This window comes from Hypoxylon trugodes, assembly GCF_022578975.1.
Source record: "Hypoxylon trugodes strain CBS 135444 unplaced genomic scaffold F4822scaffold_9, whole genome shotgun sequence".
In the NCBI taxonomy this organism is placed as follows: Eukaryota; Fungi; Ascomycota; class Sordariomycetes; order Xylariales; family Hypoxylaceae; genus Hypoxylon; species Hypoxylon trugodes.
Genome location: NW_026250024.1, coordinates 1,641,797 through 1,662,861, shown reverse-complemented (window position 1 = coordinate 1,662,861; position 21,065 = coordinate 1,641,797). Strand labels below are relative to the sequence as shown.

General features: G+C 48.2%; 7 protein-coding genes across 7 annotated transcripts; 3 read left to right on the top strand and 4 right to left on the bottom strand.

Moving 5' to 3' along the window:
* Window positions 1-1,359: 1,359 nt before the first annotated feature.
* F4822DRAFT_416573 (import inner membrane translocase subunit tim-21, mitochondrial) lies at window positions 1,360-2,793 on the bottom strand. The gene is made up of 4 exons (XM_051459351.1): window positions 2,213-2,793; window positions 1,967-2,151; window positions 1,853-1,907; window positions 1,360-1,801 (listed from the first exon to the last, which is right to left on the bottom strand). Exons 1-4 carry the CDS (start codon window positions 2,468-2,470, stop codon window positions 1,610-1,612), a joined length of 690 nt encoding a protein of 229 aa, XP_051310652.1. The 5' UTR covers window positions 2,471-2,793; the 3' UTR covers window positions 1,360-1,609.
* On the top strand, window positions 2,762-4,919 carry F4822DRAFT_375817 (ArfGap-domain-containing protein). The gene is made up of 4 exons (XM_051456340.1): window positions 2,762-2,998; window positions 3,080-3,215; window positions 3,268-4,182; window positions 4,250-4,919. Exons 1-4 carry the CDS (start codon window positions 2,927-2,929, stop codon window positions 4,588-4,590), a joined length of 1,464 nt encoding a protein of 487 aa, XP_051310651.1. The 5' UTR covers window positions 2,762-2,926; the 3' UTR covers window positions 4,591-4,919.
* A 57-nt stretch (window positions 4,920-4,976) lies between these two features.
* On the bottom strand, window positions 4,977-7,106 carry F4822DRAFT_416569 (Ribokinase-like protein). Its single transcript, XM_051459350.1, has 2 exons — window positions 6,838-7,106; window positions 4,977-6,432 (listed from the first exon to the last, which is right to left on the bottom strand). Exons 1-2 carry the CDS (start codon window positions 6,923-6,925, stop codon window positions 5,249-5,251), a joined length of 1,272 nt encoding a protein of 423 aa, XP_051310650.1. The 5' UTR covers window positions 6,926-7,106; the 3' UTR covers window positions 4,977-5,248.
* Window positions 7,107-7,776: 670 nt separating this feature from the next.
* On the top strand, window positions 7,777-10,284 carry F4822DRAFT_416566 (adenylate cyclase associated N terminal-domain-containing protein). The gene is made up of 4 exons (XM_051459349.1): window positions 7,777-8,122; window positions 8,253-8,849; window positions 8,902-9,415; window positions 9,477-10,284. The coding sequence occupies exons 1-4, from the start codon at window positions 8,079-8,081 to the stop codon at window positions 9,921-9,923; spliced, it is 1,602 nt and encodes a 533-aa protein (XP_051310649.1). The 5' UTR covers window positions 7,777-8,078; the 3' UTR covers window positions 9,924-10,284.
* Window positions 10,285-10,307: 23 nt separating this feature from the next.
* F4822DRAFT_375765 (acyltransferase ChoActase/COT/CPT) lies at window positions 10,308-12,911 on the bottom strand. The gene is made up of 4 exons (XM_051456339.1): window positions 12,575-12,911; window positions 12,450-12,504; window positions 10,725-12,387; window positions 10,308-10,659 (listed from the first exon to the last, which is right to left on the bottom strand). The coding sequence occupies exons 1-4, from the start codon at window positions 12,653-12,655 to the stop codon at window positions 10,533-10,535; spliced, it is 1,926 nt and encodes a 641-aa protein (XP_051310648.1). The 5' UTR covers window positions 12,656-12,911; the 3' UTR covers window positions 10,308-10,532.
* Window positions 12,912-15,196: 2,285 nt separating this feature from the next.
* F4822DRAFT_375758 (uncharacterized protein) lies at window positions 15,197-17,249 on the top strand. The gene has a single exon (XM_051456338.1). It carries the CDS (start codon window positions 15,301-15,303, stop codon window positions 16,912-16,914), a length of 1,614 nt encoding a protein of 537 aa, XP_051310647.1. The 5' UTR covers window positions 15,197-15,300; the 3' UTR covers window positions 16,915-17,249.
* Window positions 17,250-19,045: 1,796 nt separating this feature from the next.
* F4822DRAFT_375752 (glycoside hydrolase family 18 protein) lies at window positions 19,046-20,659 on the bottom strand. The gene has a single exon (XM_051456337.1). It carries the CDS (start codon window positions 20,261-20,263, stop codon window positions 19,211-19,213), a length of 1,053 nt encoding a protein of 350 aa, XP_051310646.1. The 5' UTR covers window positions 20,264-20,659; the 3' UTR covers window positions 19,046-19,210.
* Between the last annotated feature and the right edge of the window lie 406 nt (window positions 20,660-21,065).

The window sequence follows — 21,065 nt, the reverse complement described above, 5'->3', positions numbered from 1 at the left end:
CATGAAGGGTCAATAATTTCCAGAAACTTAATATAAATATTTACATGGCAAGATATGATAAGTAAGCGCATAAATAGTGTCTCTAGTTACCTACCTGAATACAGAGGTAGGCAACACACGAAATTGACGATATCATGGTACTTAATTCAGGGGTGAAGTATATCGATATTGCTTAATTAGCACCTCCTGTACCCGTCACTGACGTGAATACTATAGACCATCACGGCCGGTGGATTTGAAAAGGTAAAAGCCGTTCGCCATCAATTGCCCCTGCAGGCGTTTGGGAGACGATACGCTATAGAGGTTGAATATCACCCCTCATGCACTAGAATGCAGCTGGTACAGATGGAGAGTCCATTCGGACTCGCTCTCTCCTATCATGTAGTCCATAAATACCTAGTGATATGGCTTCGTCGTGTTATCTATAATGAAGAAGTATTAGCCACTCAGGTAGTCATTCAATAGCACTTCACTACTTCTAGCACCGCCGCCCATAGGATTCCTCTCTGCTCCACAGTGTAAGGCTCAATATGGGAGGTAGCAACGCCGTAATTGCGTAAAAGCCTCGCGGCCAGGTACGGATGATACCTTTCTAAGGCTATCCTCCTAGGTACTTAGCCCCAGACTGAACCTTCTTCCATATCGCGATGGGCGATACATTGAAACTGGCGGTCGGCTCGGTCATTAAACACCTAGGAAGAACCCAACACTGCCACAATAACTGGCGGGAGCTCCAGGACAAAGTTATAGGCCTGGTTATAGGCATCGGAGCGCAACGATATGAAGGATACCCTATTCAAATCATCGAGTCGCATTGAAAGCCATACTTTCATAACTGGCAGGGGATATATGAGCTTCATAAGGGGTTGAAGAAATTACATTTCCAGATGCCATTGCCTACTATATATGTACATAAGTGAGTGATAATGGCAGCGGCAGCGAAATACGCACATCTGGTGACACCCTTCGTGTTGACTTGTAGATTCATCAACACTGGGCCAAGCCTAGCACGATAGGCCTGTACCAACAACCCACAACCCAGTATAGCAACGTCTAGGGGACACTGTTCTGCCTTTTCAATACTACTATGTATTTCGTAGGATATATCGCTTTTCCGCTTCGTCTATTAGTACGGATTTGTGGGCATTGTAGACAGATGACAGTTGTTGCCCCTTATGACGTCTTCAACCAAATCTCACTATTGTATTGGAAAAGCTCGCCGATGGGATTGAGTCTCACCAGGGTCGGCATAGAAAATACAGACTAAACACGCATGCTGCGGCCCTTTAAATCGAACTTTAGCGGACGATCGGGATATCCTTTGCATACTTCGTCAGTGGCTTCAAGCCACGGCGCCGGTGTGTATCGATTGACCCCCCACGTTAAAGGCAAAAGCAAATGGAACAATGTCGCCAAAAGCAAGCGTTCCCCGCATCAAGAAGAGTCACGAAACCCATAATTCATAGTTGATCATCAACAATATAATGGATATGAGAATTACGGCGTGGAACTGATTAAGATTGGATTTCAAGGCAAGCCTGTGACTTGGGAGATAAATAGCTACTGACTCTACCGAGATTGACACATAGGCGAATACAGCTGATGAAAACTAATTCCAGCTGACCCCAAAGAGTTTGACCTTCTTGGATGCCTCACCCGAATGTTTAGCATCCGTATTTTCCAGGTAAATCCTCGAGTGACCTTTGACATCAAGGCAGAGATACTTCCACTCGAAGTCGTCGTGCTTATAACGTTTCGTCAAATGCGCGAATACCGTACCATTATTCAATGGGCCCTCAACCTACGCAACGTTAGATCCGTCCAAAGTCTAAGTCCGCCAGTCAAAGCTTACATAAAAGTGTAGTATTAGATGCTGGTTCCCTTGGGCGTCCGTATTCACCGTAGACCTACAGTCGTCAGTACAATACTTAACAGGTGTCGTACGACGAAGGGTAGTTAGCCATACTGGATGGGACGGGCGCGACGCCACTTATTCGCAGTCTCCTCGCCATGCGCTGTGATCTTGCTGCTCTCGCCGAGAAGCGCTAGACACTCTGGATCCTTCTTGATTCGATTGAAAGCTCGACTGAAGTTGGCAGTTTTGCTATCGGGGGCGAAGACGTCTTGGTAAAGAAAATAACTAATACCGCCCTAATGAAGGGGTTGTCTCAGTATAAAGTGCTATATGAATGCGACAGATGGGAAGCTTTACAGTCAAAACCAGACCCACTATCACAAGACCAAAGTTGAAAGTCTGCTGTGTAGCGCGCGATGTCTTCTCGCCAAGGGAAAGCTCGCGCCAGGGCACAAACCCATCATCGTTGAATGGTGTAACGGCTTTCCTTTTGGAGGTGGCTGAACTACTCTTTAAGCCATGATGAGTAGCAAAACCCTGACGGATAAGAACCGGAACGGGTTGTATTCGCGGGATAGTAGAGGTAGCGCTGAATGGCCGGAGTAGGAGCTTCATCACGTTGGTATTAAGTCCATCTGGGCTAATGGTGCCGATCGGGGATCGTGAAGAGACAAAATTGCTCGCTTGGCTGGTGATATTGTTTTTTTTAGTGATGGCGGGGGAGGAAAAAGAAAAGAAGCTTTGAATAGAAGTTGGTTAAAGCTTCTTCGGCACATACATGTATTATTAGCTAATGAATGTGGGGAAACATTATGTACATCGGATATGTACATTCACCATACATGTACTTTCCACAAGATAGCACACTAAGCCATATATAGTTTAGACCTTTTCTCTCAATGCCATGTGGGTCCGCCGACCCAATCTTTCTAAGTGGCATTTGCGAAATCTGGCCGAACTCCTGATTTCAACGCCGACTTTACTAAACTTCAATCTTCCCTCCCCTTTTTCTCCCTATTATTTACATATAAGATAGCAAGACGAACTACTGTGTCCATATTAACCGACAAGATGAGTGCGCTTGCAACAAAGCAGCAGTCGCAGAAGATCTTCGAGAAATTGAAGACCAAGCCTGCGAATAGGGTGAGTGATAATCCTGATCCGCAACCACGATCAACGCGTATTTACAAGATAAATTCCTAACTTCTTCCTGTGCGCAAATAGATATGTTTTGACTGTGGTCAAAAGAATCCTACCTGGACATCGGTACCCTTTGGAATCTACCTATGTCTCGACTGTTCCTCTAATCACCGCAATCTCGGTGTCCACATCTCCTTTGTGCGCTCCACCAATCTTGATCGTACGCCACTCTCCCCGACATGATAACAATTCACCACTAACAGCGTAATTAGAATGGCAATGGGACCAGCTACGTGTTATGAAGGTTGGTGGCAATGAGTCTGCTACGAAGTATTTCCGCGCAAATGGAGGTAGCGCAGCTCTTGCCAGCAAGGATCCGAAGACTAAGTACCAATCAAACGCGGCAACCAAGTACAAGGAAGAGCTAAAGAAGAGAGCCGCACGAGACGCACTCGAGTACCCAGAAGAAGTTGTCGTTACCGACGTAGCTGGCGATGGTGCCGAGTCGGCCACTCCCAACAGCGAACCGAGTGACGATTTCTTTTCTTCGTGGGATAAGCCGTCGATCAAGAGACCTACACCGCCCATCTCCCGAACTAGCACCCCCCCTGTTGTTGGCCGAACTAACTCACCGTTCCTTAACGCCGGCGCCAACGGCAAGGAGATTTCCCGATCTTCTTCGCCCCTATCTAAATCTGACTCTACTTCCGATGCCAAACCCTCTGCTAGCCGAATCACCACATCTGCCGCTCTTCGAAAGAACAACACGGCTGGACCCCGTAAAGCCAATGTTCTAGGTGCAAAGAAGACTACTGCTAAGCTTGGAGCTAAGAAGGTTACTGGTGATATCATCGATTTCGACGAGGCTGAGAAGAAGGCTAAAGAGGAGGCTGAGCGAATTGCGAAGTTAGGCTACGATCCGGAAGCCGAAGAGGCTGAGGCAAAACAAACTAACACAACCAAGACTGAGGCCACTAATGTTATTTCCCCTACACCGGTGAACCCACGTGGATATGGCTCTGGTCACAGCCGCGAGAAGTCCGCTGCCGAAGTTGAGCGTCTAGGTATGGGTGTTGGAAGATTAGGCTTTGGACAGGTCGGAGGCGGCAAGTCTGCTGCTAGCGCCGCTCCCAAGAAGAATGCTGGTGGATTCGGATCAGTTGGACCCGTTAAGGCAGCTGCTGAAGGTAAGTTCAATATCATTGTTGGTGTTTTTTTTTTTTTTTTAGAATACCCTACTAAAACATATGCTAGATGACGACGAGCGCTACGCACGAAACAAATTCGGTAACCAGAAGGGCATTTCCTCCGACGAATTTTTCGGAAAGGGTTCTTTCGACCCTAACGCCCAAGCTGAAGCAAAGACGCGTCTACAAGGATTCGAAGGCGCCACCTCTATCTCGTCTAACGCGTACTTCGGCCGACCCGAAGAAGAAGATTCCGCAGACGATTATGGCGATCTCGAGTCTGCCGCCAAGGACTTTGTTCGCAAGTTTGGCATCACTGCCGGCGACGATCTCGACAACCTGACCAGCGCATTAGGCGAGGGTGCCACTCGACTTCAAGGCGCTATTCGAAACTACCTGAATGGTTAAATTAATTGGACATGGCTGTAAAAATAAGCTCGGGAAGATTGATAACTTCAGGGTTAATGGTTTAGGAGACGAAAAGGACACCCGGTCTACGATATTGACCAATTGGGGACGGTCAGAAAGAGCCGATTGTGGCAACACCAGGTTGATACCGCAGGGCATACATGAGACAAGATGCAATGAGGGTACGAACGGTACCACGAACACAATAAGGCCGTATCGGTCTACGATTTGGACGTTATAGAGAAAGTAGCATGGTATGCATAGTAATGAAAACTGATTATTCAAATGTTCTCATGTGTTGTGCTTGCTCAAAAAATCATTATTGAATATTCAGCTGATCTACGCGACACCAAGACAGATAGCCGACCACAGTTAGAACATGATAATTCGCAGACATAAGATTGATTTATGCTGAACTCTAATCTAAGTGATAGGTAGGTACCTAGGTAATCAAAATTCATACTGTTAAAAAAACTCGTCTCCTCTAAGCCGTTAAGCAAAACCCGCTGTACCAGAACCTGGATCTGTCTATACCGTTACCATGCCCGTTATTGTTACTTTTTATATCCGTAATAATAATTCTCCTAAAACATTGTTTAGCCTCCCATCATCCATCGTCTCTTTATCTTATTGCATGCGTATATGTGTGCGCGCACTCTTAGCAACTGAATGCTAACCTGTTCTTAAACCCTTCGAACCTCTCATTAACATTGACACCATTCCACAATTCCTCCGTTTTTTCGTCGCCCTCCCCTTCTTCCGAGGTGAGCACGGGCACCCCGACTTGCTCAATAGCGAAGCTAGCTGCGACGCTTCCCCATGCAGCTGCTTCTTCGAGGCTTTTACCTCTGGCCAAAGCGACAGCTAGGGCACCTAAGAAAGCATTTCCGCCGCCAGTCGGATCAACGACTTTGTCCTTTCCAGCGTCGCCGATGTGGTATGCGGGAAGCCAGCGCTCAACACCGGGGTCAACTTCGATTTCCTCGCGGGCAACAGTACCCTCGGGATCTTGTAGCAATCCTGCGAAAAGGGCCTCCATATCCGTGTCAGGCCGCAATCCGCCGTGCAGCAACGCCGAGGGCTTCGGAGTCTTTTTGCGCTGAGGTTGGCCTACTACCTTGCGCTTACGTCCGCCATTTCGGGCTACGTAGCATCCCTTCTCACCAGCGCGAACGACGATAGCGAAGGATTGAAGTGGCATAGAGCCTAGAAGCTGTTCACAAGCGCGCTCAACGGCTTTAGTGCTGATCTCGCCCGTTTCCGGATCTAGACCATTGTCGCCCATGAAGCCAGCTAGCTCGGAATGGTTCGGACTTATAATGTCAACGACGGGGAGAGTGTTAGTGCAGTTTAGCAACTCATCTGGAGTGCATAAGTCTGGCACTGGTTCCCATACAAAGATGGGCCTGGGTAGACTGCTGCCATCCGGTGCCGTCAAACCACTTCGGCGAGCCTTAATCTCAGAGACGAGCTCGCGACAGCGGTTAGGTGAGCAGATAAGGTGAAAGGAGCGTGAAGCTAGTAGCGTTGGGGTAAGATCTTCAGCAGTGAGTCGTTGCTTAGGAGTCATGTACTTGAAAGCTCGGTTCTGATGTTCATCATAGCCATTCCAGCCTCGTGTAGTAAGACGGTCAGGTGTGGACCGCATCAAGACGGACGTATCCCATGAAGCAACTAGATCATCGAGTGCCGGCGGAAAGTCGGAACCTTTATCGATGATCCACCCAACGGAGTTTGACAACGGCGGCGGGGAGAAAAGCCGAGCTCCTAGGGCTGAATAGGCACCGCCGCCACCGAGGATATCCTTTACCGGAGGTTTGGGTGGTGGATATTCAATCTCATCTTAATTTGGTAGTTATGTTAGCTGACTAATATTCATTTTTGATTGTATTGCCTATTGCCTATTGTCTTGATGAGGCTAGAAGGGTCAGAAGGTGTAGCTGTGGCACTGCCAACTAGTGCTGTAACGGGTGTTTGGTGATCTCCCAATGAGAATGATGAAAACGAGATAAAAGGTAGGCCAAGCAGTGGTATCAAGCCTCCTTATTGATGGATTCCACTTGGTCTAGATGCAGTCAACCAATCTGACCTTTCAAATGTCGGTAGGCTGCCATCTTCCGATGTTCATGATGAAAAGGGCGGTGGGTGGTGATGGACAGACCCAATGAAAAAGAAAGGAATGAGTAATCGGTAAGAAGATCCGAAAGGTAAGAGAAGGAAACTTAAGAAAAGGAAAATGCATCGTACCGATAATAAACATGCCCAAAGTGACAAAATCTATTTCGTGAGAGGGTTTATCACCATTCTCCGTCTTGGGATCATGTTCAGCATCCATCGTTTATTTATGTGTTTGTTTCCCTTTTCAAATCTCGACTTTTAGAAGTTCTCTTGGACCAACGGCCGAGCGTCATGTCATATGGTGTATCATGAACAGTACAAGTCGGTAAGGATTCGGGGGGTTGCATGAATTTTCCCCTACTTGTAGACCGCTGCTCTCTCTCTCTCTCTCTCTCTCTCTCCTTACATATACACACACAGCATACACACGGTCTTCTGTCTCTTTAAGGTGGGAAGAAGTTATGCAACAGTGTCGTAGTCAAAAATAAAAAGGGCTGCAGGTCTAAGAAAAGGTTGGCGGCCTAAGCTGTTCGGGAAGATTTTTGAAGACTTTGATAGGTAGAAATTATTTGAGAATTAGTTTGAGAATATTTGAGAGGAAAAGTCAAGTCAAGAAGTATTATTGATCAGGCTGAGCTACACTGCATGCAGCCTCACTTTTGTAAAGTTCCAGGTTTTGACCTTCCATTAATATCAAATAGAATTCTCTTTTTGGTGGTCGTGTCGGTTGCTACCTCCTTCGTACATACATTAAAAAAAGAGTACCTACATAACCTTAGGTAGGTAGATACGTACACTTACATATTCTTCGCTAACACGTTGAATGTGGGAGGTCGCTGCCCCTGTATGCTTAGGTGTATTGTGTCGGTAGCCAATCAAAATGATGCCAGCACGGACCCATTTGCACTAAATAGGATAAGGGGAGTTTCCGTTGTGCAGGTAATTGTACAACGCAGCATCAAACTTAATGTGCTTAACGTAAGGTACCTAGGTACGTACCTTTCTATTCCTTATGTACATAGTAAGAGCTTCGATTAAGAGATTCAATGTTCCAAAGTCTTGGCGGCTGTCTGAAATTCTTACAACCTACTAAACGGTAACAACTCTCGTCGTCGTCTTCGTCTTCGTCTTCGTCATTTCGGTCATTTTCTCATTGCATTTATTGTTAGGCATCCGCATCTACAACTTCATAAGTGATTATTCATAGGCAACAATTCAACTCCATTTTACATATTAAGGCCTCTCTTTTTATGCTAGGACTTTGATTTATCTCTCCCCCCCCCCCCCCGATCGAAGCTTCGAATACAATCAACCCAATTTTTAAGAAGGATTCAGAAACAACCATTAGCTAGCAAGGCGCAACTGCCAATATGGCGCAGAACAATATACATAACTTAGTTACTCTAATCAAACGGTATGCTATGGTCAATTCTTTGGGTTCTCTCCCTTTCTATCATCTATAGTAACTTTTAACACCTTACGCATCACCTCTATCTTCAAGTCTATGTCGCATAAGGAAATAATATTCTAACTATATAATTTAGATTAGAAGCTGCTACTACCCGTCTAGAGGACATTGCTTCGTCGACGATAGAGCTTCCTCAAGCTGTCCCCGCCCTTACCGCCACCGTCGCAACACCCTCTGGCCCCTCTAGCGTGGCAAGCCCTCCACCATCACACTCTTCTACCTCTAACACAAAGCAGGCCGCCCCAGAGCCTTTGCCCGAATCGATCGAGGAATTCGATGCCTTCATCGACCAATCCGTTGATAAATATGTCAAGGCAAGCAATAAATTGGGCGGCTTAATCGCCGAGCAAGCTTCGAAAGTGCTCGAAGGTTTCAAGCAACAGCGTCGGTTCCTGTTGATAGCTACGAAGGCCAAGAAGCCCGATATAACAGGTTCCGAGATGGTTGTTTACCAAGAGCTCCTAAAACCCATCAATGAAGCGCTTATGGCCGCCGGCAGCATCAAGGAATCCAACCGCGGCTCCCCGGTCTTTTCTCAGCTGAGCGCAGTAGCTGAGGGTATTATGGTGCTTGCTTGGGTCACGGTAGATAACAAGCCATACAGACATGTTGAAGAGTCTCTAGGATCGGCACAATTCTTCGGAAACCGAGTGCTAAAGGATAACAAGGACAAGTATGGATAACCGGTTCCTAGGGTAGTGACAAGGCGCTAATCTAATACGTAGGGACCCAGACCAAGTCGAATGGATCCAATCCTTCTACCAAGTATTCCGCGACCTCGCCGACTACGTTAAGCAATACTTCCCCAGCGGCATTCCCTGGAACGCGAATGGACAACCCGCTGCCGAGGTCGCAAAGAGCCTATCATCCGCCCCGGCCCCCAGCGCCGCTGCTCCCCTACCACCACCTCCACCAGCTGCGGGCGGCGCTCCGCCTCCGCCACCTCCCGGCCCGCCGCCGGTTCTCCAGATCAAGGAGCAGCAAGACGCTCCCTCTAAGCCAGAGGGTATGGGCGCAGTTTTCAGCGAGTTAAACAAGGGCGAGGGTGTGACCAAGGGCTTACGGAAGGTCGACAAGTCGGAAATGACACACAAGAACCCGTCGTTGAGAGCCGGATCTACCGTCTCCGACTCTTCGGCTAGGGGGAAGAGTCCCGCGCCCGGCAAGAAGCCGAAGCCCGAAAGCATGCGCATCAAGAAGCCGCCGAAGAAGGAGCTTGATGGCAACAAGTGGACAATTGTAAGGCGGTTTCACATTCAGTTTATGGAATAGGAAGGATAGACCTAACAGATGATCCTAGGAAAACTTCGAGAAACACCCCGAACCAATCGAGATTGAAGCCGAAATGTCGCACTCTATCCTAATCAGTCGTTGCAACCAAACGACCATAATCGTCAAGGGCAAAGGCAACGCCGTCACAGTCGAAAACACCCAACGTCTAAACCTCGTCATCGACTCCCTCGTTTCCACCGTCGACGTAGTCAAGTCGGCCAACTTCGCGCTCCAGGTCATGGGTACCCTCCCCACCATCCTCCTCGACCAGCTCGACGGCGCGCAAGTCTACCTCTCTAAAGAAAGCACCTCGACCCGAGTCTTCTCAAGTAAATCTGCCGGTATCAACGTCAATGTCCTAGCCGATGGTGAAGATGGCGATTATAAGGAGATCCCGCTACCTAGCCAGATCTGCTCGTACTTTGATGAGGAGAAGGGCGATATGGTTAATGAGATCGTGGATCACGCTGGTTAAATCTGGTCTAATATGCTTTGACACGGGGAAGAATAGGACTATATGCCTACCAGTGGATGTATATCAATCGATGAAATGTTGGCGACCGTCGGCGTTGGATTCCGCGATGATGTGTAAAATCAAAGATGAGGGGCGAGACATCGTTCCACCTAGAGGGTGAACGAGTAAGCAAGCATAGGTAGCATAAAGACCTAGGATACCCAGGTGTACCCGCGCCGTCTTAGGGTAAACTAAATTCTAAAGGTGTTGTATTGCTTAGATAGCATTCATAAAAATTCATCGAAGCATCTACAAATCCATTTGCATGGATGGGTTTATCGTGAGGCACTTATCAAGTCATAATGCAATGGATGATGTAAACACATGATGTCCCTTTATTGAAGCTACTTGCCAAGCTGTACTCGTTATCCACCAACTCCGATCTCATGCTTTGGAAAATTCTAATGATAACGACCCAAAAACCTAGAAAGAACCTTGAGACCATAGAGCATATGGCTTGTACCAACGACAGCGAGTCATAATATAGCTATATGTAGCAGGAGATATGGGGATTCCTCCCCTCTACATCGACACCCAATGTACCAAAGCAAAGGATTTGCCCATCTACCCTTACAACTTCGCCTTCGGCGCTTCCAGTGTAGGTAGGAGCAAGTCACGAAGTTCATTCGCGGCTTCATTGAGGTAGTAGCTCATCTTCTGACTACCAAGGCCCTTGGATACAATGTTGAAGTTGAGACTGTTTAAATTTTTATTAGCCCATATCCTTTCGCGCAGAAAACGTATAAAAGGGGGAAAACTTACCTATTCTCATTAATCATATACGCAATACCGAACCCAGCATCAATAACCTGACTCCAACCATACCCATTGAAGAACTCGGAGCTCAGTTGGCTAGTAGACAGGAACCAAGAACTGCTGTAGCCGTAAGCTGGGTCCTTGTAGAGAGCGGGTAGCTCCTCGCCGGGCTCAAGCAATTTTTTAAGACCGAAGAGATGACGATCGACACCCTTACCGTCGGAAGCCGCCGATATATACTCAATGTGAGCGGCGACTGCCTTGCGGAATAGTTCAATTCGGTCCGAAGCCGAAACCTCGGGATCGGCCATCGCGTTGCAGAATGCGACGCTTTCATCTGACACTGAGCGACATGTCTCCGTGCGACCTTGTTGGAAGCGGCGCGTCGCAGCGGACTCGTAGGTTGGTCGGTTCTTACCGTACATCTTGTGGTAAGCTAGTTGAATAACCTGCTGCACGTATCCATCGGGCGAGAATTTGAATTTCTTGATTAACCCCTTGCCGTAGGCTTGGTAGGCCTGGACTGCAAGCTCGTGTTGTCCAATGACGTCGTTGAAATCCCGAATCGCACGGTCAATTTCTTCTTGCACCTCTTTGGTAACTTCGAAGTTGATCGGGATGGGCTCGGGAAGGTTGGATCGCACTGACGGATCGCTGAAGTCGAGCTTGTTGCCGAAGATAACGTCGTTAACGTAGTCGTTTAGGCGTTGCGTGGGCGTGCCGTCCATCATGCTATGCTCGCCCAGGAAACCAGATGTGCCGTTATCGTTCACGACAAACTGAAGAGGCTTGTCGTACCAGCGGTTTTGGCCATCACCGTGCCAGTATTGGTGCGCACGCTCCTCAAGGGTGACCGGCGCGGCGTCATCGAGGCATACGAGGAAAGAGGCAGACTCAATGGCTTCTAGCGCAGCCTTGTTCTTAGGCGAAGCGTCCAAGAGCACCTTGCGCGCATCTGTCCAGATGTCTCGGTTTTCGGAGGTCAGGGCTCCCACGGCGGGCGCGTGATGCGCAAGTTCGTAGATACGTGCGAATTGCGCTTCCAACTCACTCGTGTTGAGTTGCTTCCCGTCAATTTCATGAGCCACCTTAAAAAATTGGTTCTTTCGAAGGACCACGATGTGCTTGTGCTCACTAGGGTCATACTTGACAGGGTAGTCCGCTGGTCTAGCTGGAACCCGGCTTGTGTTGAACATCCACTTATAGCTGTCCATGCAAATGGGTAGCTTCTTCATGTACTCCGGTTCGAGCGTGCCAGCATCCACCTGCTTCTTGAACTCAAGCGCCGCAGTCGTTAGAGCAGCAGCGCGCTTCGCGGGGTTCCGTCTCCTACGGTCATCTCGGTGCGAGTAGAAGTAACTAACGTATGGGACTACGGGGTCTCGGTAACTCAGATATGCTGAGTCGTTCCACCAATCGTAAATCCAGTTCTTTATCTTGGGGTTCTCACGGCGCGCAAGCAACTTTTCTTGTAACTTTTGTCCCACGCCACCGGGTTTTATGAATTCGTCAACGGCTTTCTTGCTTGCGGCGTACTCGACGGGGCTTAAGATAGGGTGGAGGCTTTTTACGTAGCGAGCGGCAGTCTCTTCGAGCGTCGGAACTGGTAATCGGGGGAGTGACTCTTGGAATCGGAGCATGGCTCCTTTAGACTTGTCTTCTTCATATCCTGTACTTCTTTGTTAGCTATTAAGACTATAGCGAACGTCTTCGAGGGGTTTTGGTACTGACCTGGGCGAAGGGAGCTATTGCTCCGTCTCGATGCCGGCGCCATCAATATACTACTCTATTAGGTCATGATCAGCGACATGTCGCTATTGGTGAGTTACTAAAAATCGAGATGAGAGTATACACACATTGGGTGCTAAAGCTTGCCTAGCTAGAGGAAGTCTGAGAGCGGTCGCCTGTGCCCGACTCTTTGCTAACGAACTCAACATGACAATTGTGTTTGTCTCAGGAAGAGTCGAATTCTAAAGAATAGAATAGGATAGAGGGAGGGAGGGAAAGAAATGGACCCTAGTTAATCGGCAGAGCTATACCTAGTAACTGAGACCCAGTCAAAGAAACCGCGGTATGTCAGAGACGTTGGTATGGAGTTCTAGGTATGGGTATGGGTTGCATGTGCCTCCGCGTAAAAAGTCCGTGTAGAACCTAGGCTATTTTATTGAAGTGCTAGGTAAGTCCGGGGCTCCATCAATTAATTGTATCAGTCAAGTGTAGTAATAATAGTAGCTAATAGTAGCTAATTTAAGCAGTGACGGGTTAAAGAATCAACTGTAAGTTAAATGCTATCTGAACTCTCTGGTCTATCCGTTAGCCGTTAGCCGCTGGTCCGTACCTAGGTAGCTTAGATAGAACCTTCCTCGACCAGAACGACCAGAACAACAGAAGGAGTCGGCAGTATGTCCGGGTTGATGCAAGCCGCAGCTGTAGGGTGGATTATCTCGGCTCACAGATCGCCGATGCCGAGGTAGTTGAGATTTATGGGTCCCTCATCAGGGATTCGTATACCTAGGTACTTTACCCGTAACTGCGGAAGAGTTGCCCACCGTAGTGTTAATACGGCTTTTGACTGTGCTAAGTAGACTAGGTATTTGATTGGTCGAAAACTATACAGTATCATACTGTGAGTTTTTATGAGACCTCGCACAGTGGGCACTTTTATGTAATGACGTCCTTCTGGGTGGCTTGCGATATGGTGAGTTGATTTGCGGAGAATTGGTTGGGAAAGCAAAATGGCTGGACTTTCTTTCATCTGTTATTTATTGGGGTGTCGGGTCAGCCGATCAATTGCAACCCACCCCGTACGCAAAAGACACATATCCTTCGACCTATGATGCGTAATTCTGCGTAAATCCGGTGACAACTCATAGACAAATCCCATCATGATATACGTGGGATACGTAAAATACGGTATGTCAGATCACACCTCTTCGTGGCGGGCTTACATGATAAAGTTACTTTTTCGCACGACAAGAGTATTACCTACATGGTCGTAAATGGGACAGTGAGGCTTTAATGAGAGAATGGCGTTCTAGAAGAATTGATGAACGATGCAGGTCGAAGAAATTGGAAAGAAAGTAGGTACTTGTGACTGCTGTGAGGTATGACTGTTATAATTTAGAAAGGTGCCCGTGCGCCTTATAGCTTCCTTATCAGCAGTTATTTGAGTCGCTCGTAATGGTGGTTACATCCCCGGAGCTTGGAAACTTGCCCAGTTGGACTTTCTCCCCCCTAATAAACCCCACCCCTCGGTAGGGATACCCCACTGCTAAGGTACATGAGAATGTATGGTATGGAATAGGGGACACGTGCGTACCGGTGGTGCATTACGATATGATGTACATCTGTACCTTCCTCGCTCCGTGTAGCAAAGTACCTCCAGGGCTATGTATCTTCTAAGCAGCTAAGGTAGGCACTACCGGAATAGCTACTTGACTCAACACAATTAAAGGAGGTGCCCAGGTGGCTACTACTGCTACGTACCTACACTACACTACGCAACTACGCTATCTTTCCAGCCTGTTCCTTTTCATCTCTTCCCTCCCCGAATCAGAATTAGGCAGGCCACCTTTACCAAACTACATACACATTCATAAGTCAGGATTGAGGGTCAAATCAGGATCCTGCTGGACAAGTCATAGAGAAACCCGCCCATAGATACGACACCTCCCGCGTTATCTATCCACCTGGCTCGCTTGTTAGAGTAGATACCTATTCCCTGGGTCTTGGCTGTCATCAATATCCGTTGTTTCCATCCTCCTAGTTTATTATCCTAGATAGCTATTAGGCATCGAGACAGATGTATAATATATCCGTCCTACCTCATCTTCCCCATTTGATATTCTCCTTATTACGCCCCCTTTGTTCGTACCTAATCTAATATTGCGGCCCTTACGGATAATCTCTATACAGCCGAACGAAACTCGCGATCTCCAAGATAAGGGACAAAGACGACTAACTATGCCCTATTGGATTTTGAAGAGCTATCTTTCGTCATAGCATACTTCATCGTCATCACCATCGTCTTACTCCGTCACAGGAACTGGCAATTGCATTTCCGCGGTCCGTACTGTGATGCCTCACCATTTCTATCAAACCCGGCTATTGAAAGAGCTGATGCGCCCATGGGAAGACGTGTGGTAGTGGTTGGATTTGCAAACTCCAGAGGGTCCAAAGGATCTGCACTGGCGACATCATCATTATTTATTATCGAGTTTCCACGTCTTTAGGACCCTGTCGTGCATCTAGCCTGCATCCCCACGTTCGACCAGAAGCCTTGCTGTTACGTACGAGAATCGTGGACCCCTGGTGAAGCCTGCAACAACACGCCAATCCAAAACTTGACTTGGCAAACGATTCCAATCGCGGCATCTGGCTTCCGATTCGGTGGCCACTACGGGGGAAAAAAGAAAAAAAAAGAAGGGATAAAAACTATAGTACACTTACATACACCCACGTTCCTTGCGGCGGCGCGCGGCCCCGCTGGACTGATTCAATTGCAGCAATAGGGTGACGGGTTATTCCTGTTACTAACAAAAACCGCTTAAAAAGCCGGGTCTAGTTTCGAAATCGAATAATCATGATGGTCCCCAGGTCCTTTTTCTACTCGCGTAGACAACCAGGACCCCCAACCACTACTACCACCAAACCGATTGCGACATCTAAGTTGCCCTCAGCTAAGAGAAAGGATGATCTATCGACGAAGAAGGACGTTGCCTCTCCCACCAAACCTACAAACGTTAGAACGCCTCCAAAAGAGCGACCTATGGGTAAGCGGAAGGGTTTACAGTCAGAAGGGCTGTCTCCACCAAGCGGCAGCCCGCCAAGTACTACCATGACGAACGCTGTCGCACGACCAAATACTCGTTCGAGCGCCGTACAGATCCCCATTAAATCAAAACAAGATGCCGCGCATATGCACCGACCGCGACCTCATCCTCACGCGCACCGAAAACACTCCTCCCCAAGACGAAACCTAAAAGATGCGCATTCACCCGATACCATTCCTCCGTCAGTGGCTGCATTACTCGCCATCACCAGCATTCCCCCGCCCAATCGGCGTGGAAGCTCACGGCAAGGGCAGTCAAGGGACTCATCTAGAGATTCGCGGATGACGGTAGATTCTATCGTGCCTCGATCACAAGTGTCCGAAAAAGATTTAAGTCAGGAATTGAGCGAAGAGTTTGCTCGAGATTTGAGCGATATAAGCATTACATCCTATGATCGCAGCCCGATGGACGTATTGCTTAGCCCGCCGGATGAACTCGACGAAGATGATGAGTCTATGACTAGCGATAGTGCGTTTACGTCGCTTCTATCAACCCGTGCGGCGTCGTTTGAGAGTGTGCCTTCTCTGGGTGACTCATTAGGGACCAGTTTCGTTACATCTATCGACTCACCTGTTACGCCCCGCGGTAGGAGGATACGGCCACCGAGGCGTTCACTAGAACCTGTTTCATCACCACCTGGTGAACGTCCAGACCATCCACTTTCTAGCAAGAGCAGTCTGGAGGTTGACCAACTAGATTTTCGGGTATTCAATCAGAAACCTGGCCCAGCAGAGCAAAAACAGACTGGCCTAACACCTCTCAAGTCCGTTTTCAAGTCAAATCTGACCGCATCACTTCGTGCATTGCGTTTGGCTGCTCGATCAATATCTAGCTTTACTGCTTCATCGATACCACCCGATGATTTTCTTACTAGGTCTATACTTACAATTGACCCACGGGTCCCATTTACCGATGAGAGGATGCCTCCTGTCTTGGGAGAGGAGCCTAGCGAAGCAATGCGTCGTTACTTGAATCCTACTACGAGTCTACGTCCAGAATCACGTGTTCGACCACCAATTCGCAGCTACACAGCCTCTATTCAGATGCAAACCTACAAAATCCAGCGATCAAGGAGCGCACCAGCAGCAAGTCGTTCGTCTAATCAATCTAGTAATTCTAACAAACCTCCGACCGCATACGTCTTTCCACCGGGTCCCCGGCAACGAGAGATACGTGAAAATTCGGACTTTATTCGCATTGCTGTTTTAGAGCATCTAATGCGCAAACGTGGCAAATTAGACGATCAACGGGAAGGGCACGCACGTTGGCTACTACCGCCAAGAAAGTCCACAAACAAACCCTACGAGATTGGTACAGATGGAATTCCCGCTCGATGGGTTGCAATTTCCCAGGACGTCATGTGAACCCAAGGGGAAGGTGTTCATTCACAGGCTTAGCGGTGTGCAGTCATTACAGACACATTGCTCGGCTACATGGTGATCAACAAGACCACATAATCTATGACTACACTCAGAGGGCCTCGTGGAGACAGTTGCGAAGCGATGGTAAAATTTCAGGCACACAAGTTATCCAACGGAGGGACGAATTCAACAAGCGAAAAACCGTGGATCATAGGCCGTGTCCCACCCGCTACGTCAACGGCGATTCCCGATAGACTTAGGCTTAGCTTTGGCTTCAACGAATCCTAGTCGCCCTATTACTCCATCATGCCGACATCGCCAATCAAATTAGACCCACAATGGCATTCTGGATTCTAGAAGCCCGACAAAGTGTTGTCATGGTTCAAGGATTATGTGAATATCTCACTCGGGTCTCTTAACCTAGCCAAGGCCTTACCGAGCGATATTTTTTTGATACAATCCGATGCAAATTTATCAAACCCACAGCCGAATTCGGATGAGTAATGGTTCAAATCTACGTGGATACATTCCTAGGCGTATTTTGTCCTGTCGAGTTCGGCATTTCTTTTATGCAGGTCCCCGCATATGCCCAAACTGCATTATCTCGCAGCAACCTTCCAATCATATTCGAGAGAATCTCAGAAGTTTTATTGCTACCATACAACGGGCATGAATGGTATTCTTGCAAACTCGGGATTTCTGGGTTCATGGATCATGGGACTTCCTGAGAAGTAAAAGCATGGATATTGGCGGTCAGAAAATTGCGCATCCCACGATGACATCCTACCCTCCTCGACCGTATGAACCAAAATTAGGTTATCCGCATAGCGACGATGCTTTTTTTTTTTTTTTTTTTTTTTTTATTAATTTCTTTCTGTATCGTGTCATATCATCAAAATACCCTTGCTATTTATTGTTCCTTTCGTGGTCTATAATTTTGTTCTCTTACACATCCGCATACGTTCCTTACCTATCAATAAGCATCGTTACTTTCTTCGCTCAGCAATTATTAGCTATACATTGTAGTGGAGTTGGATCATCATTGAAAGCATTGGGAAGGAATTTGGCGAGGATGGACTGCCATTGCATGGGTCTGGCGTTGGACTCGGCCACGAGGATTACATTGAATGTGTACTTGGACATTTGGAAGCGACTGCAAGCGAGTTCGTAAAATTGAAATTGGACTGAGTTTTATCGTATGAATGGGAGGTATATCTGGTCGTGCATTCGGAAGATTTAGATCCTCACTGGAAGACGTAGGAACCTTACTAGACCTTAGAGCAATATACCTGACAGCTGATGTTGCAGGTGCTGCATTACTGCCCAACCAGGGAGAAGGTTGCAGTCGTTATATTCAAAGCAGCGGCGAACGGATTGGAGAATTCATTTGAACTCAGAGGCTAGAGGCAGACCGACACAATGTAGTCGTAGTACGGAACCTGGCGAGATCTGTAGGATAGCGATGCATTCACAAACTAATAGGAGTGTTTGTTTCAAATCAATCCATCTCCTTTGCCAATTAATATTCACGTGTATGCCGAGTAATCAGATTTAATCTATTTCTCATGCTTGAAGTAAACCTAGAATCTGGGAATGTTTGCCATTCCGGAGTGGGCCAACCCGATGCCTTAATCTACTTATTGGTGTGCCAATGAGGGGATATGGAGTGCTCCGGCATTGTTTCTCTTCGAGGGCGAGAATAGCCAAGATTGAGATTACTACTTTAATTTGTACCCTCGCTTCGGGCTGCTACGTTGTAATGTATCCCCTTTTTTCTCGGGGCGGATGCTTCAATGTCCGTCGAAACTTCACTTTTGGTTCCACAGGGACGGCCCGCGACGACCCGCGGCGGTTTGCTCATGCGCTCGGCTAATAGAGGGTTAGCTGATAGCTAAGAATTAAATAAAAAGGGGTGTGAGTAGAGTATGAGTTAGAATTTAATATTGGCACACTTTGGGTTACGTTGCTTATTTGAATGTGCCTTTGCATGAGCCCCTTTATGACTACTACTCTCGTAGGAACTCGCGGTAATCTTCACAAGAAATAGTTCACAATTTATCACATAGAGACGGAAATTATAATAGTGGGTAGGTAGGTATGAAATACACACGAGGTCAAATACGAAAGTACCAAGTAGTTCAAGAACGTAAGTAGCAATTAAGGCTATATACTGAAGTTGCAACAAATATCAACAAAGGTAAGTACCTAAACATATCCCGCGGATCAGAATCAAACATCAAATTCAAACCCGCTTTTAACGCCCAACGATACAACACGTGCTCTTACGATACGCAGTTCTTTAAGCAATGTAATCCCGATACACCTTCTTCACCTGTCCACGTACATTCCGACCGGCCTTGCGGATTCCTCTCCACACGGCCTCGGAGCGAGGGACCTCACGCTTGCCAGCGGCGGCCGCGGCCTTCAAGTGGTCCGCCATCCAAGAGGCCCATTCCCAAGGCGAGGCGTCACCACCGGGTTGCGAGTTGAAATACTCCCAGCCGGCCACACCGCCAAATCCGGAGTTCTCGCTGATAAGCTCCGATAGAACGCCAGCTTCCGAGTCCAGTGCTACGAATCCGGAGCCATTAGATGGATCGGTTACTAGACCGAGTACGACTTTGTTGGCGGGGAACCCGTCGTCGACGATGGCTTCGTAGTCAGACGCACTGCTGGCGTCTCCCCAGCCGTAGTAGAACTGCGCGTTGTAAAACCCGATCGAGCTGCCTCTCTGGGATTCCAAATCAAAGTAACTGAAGCCACTAAGGTTCCCGCCACCCTTGGTTAGTGCAGAGGCTACAGGGGCTAGGGAAATAATGAAGCCATCACCGAAGTCTTTCTTTAAGCGGTCGATTAGTCGGATAACGCCGTTAAGCGAGAAGTTTTCCTCGACATCCAAGTCTAGACCTTGTAGGTTGTACGTGCCGATCATGTCGTGCAGAGGCGCGTAGTACTTCTCGAAGGACGCGTCGTCGCCGTCGAGCTTAGCGTAGGAACCGGCTGCCGCGCCGCCTAGCATGCCCATGACGGTGACGCCCGCGGCTTGCAGTTGCGCGGCGTCGGACCATACTTGGTCGAACTCCGGGTCCGAGGGCTTGAGGTTGTTGAGGTGGATCCCGCCGTCGTCGTCTTGGATGTGGATGGCGGCGATCAATACGTGCGTCACGGAGGCCGCGCCGTTGTTGACGAGGGGAAGAAGTGAGACGTGGTCTGTTGCGCTGCCGTTGTAGTTGAATGTCTGGTAGTAGATCACGACGCGGTGGTCATTGGCTGCGGCTTCAGCGGCGGAGACGGTTGGGGCTAGGAGCGGAAGAAGCCTCGTTAGCCAAGAGGCTGCTTTGCGGAATAACATGCTGGGCTGTTATCCTTCCTCTATGCTATGATGACAAAAGGTATTAGTAAGGGTCGGATGTCCGTGGGGTTGGACACGGTAGGCCTAGAGAGGACGACGATCCTCTCTTCTCAGTTACTTGGGAGGCTATCTCATTAAGTACTTGAGATAGAGTATACCCCAGAACTCAGATGTCGATCCCTGAATTAGCTCCCTAAGCTAGTCGCAGGGCTATGCATGGAGGAGGCGCGCATAGCCGGATTCTTTATATAACCCAAGTCCCGCAAGGGGAAGCCACCCATCAAAGGACCATGCTACGGGATCAGCGGGATCTCAATAAGCCAGACACTCCACTTGCGCGAGGGAAATGCCAATAGCAATCTGTTGAAACGTTTCGCCAACAAGGGACAACCGGGGGGGATCGTTGAGTGCCCTGCGTATGGTACATAGTATGCAGGTACCCCGGGTAACTTTTCTATCTCAAGATCCACATCATCGCGAGTCATGGCCAATGGGATCAAGTGTCTTATGCTCAGCTTGGTGGTACGGTGTTTATGCGTCTGATGTCAACTCGAATCCCGCGTGGTGAAGTCATGATGGGTTGTTCGCGCTCCGTACTAGGCAGGTGGTTTAGTTTGTGATCGATCGAGTCCGCTGAATCCGCTATGAGGTTGTAAAGCTCCTCCCACGAAGGGAAATATTTGAGGGGGATGCCGACTAGGGTCATGTTTTGGTAAGGCCGTAGGGCAATACTACTCACCATAGTATACGCAGAAGTAGCACAGACAGGTAACTTGCTTGAGTCGGCCCTTTCGAACCCATG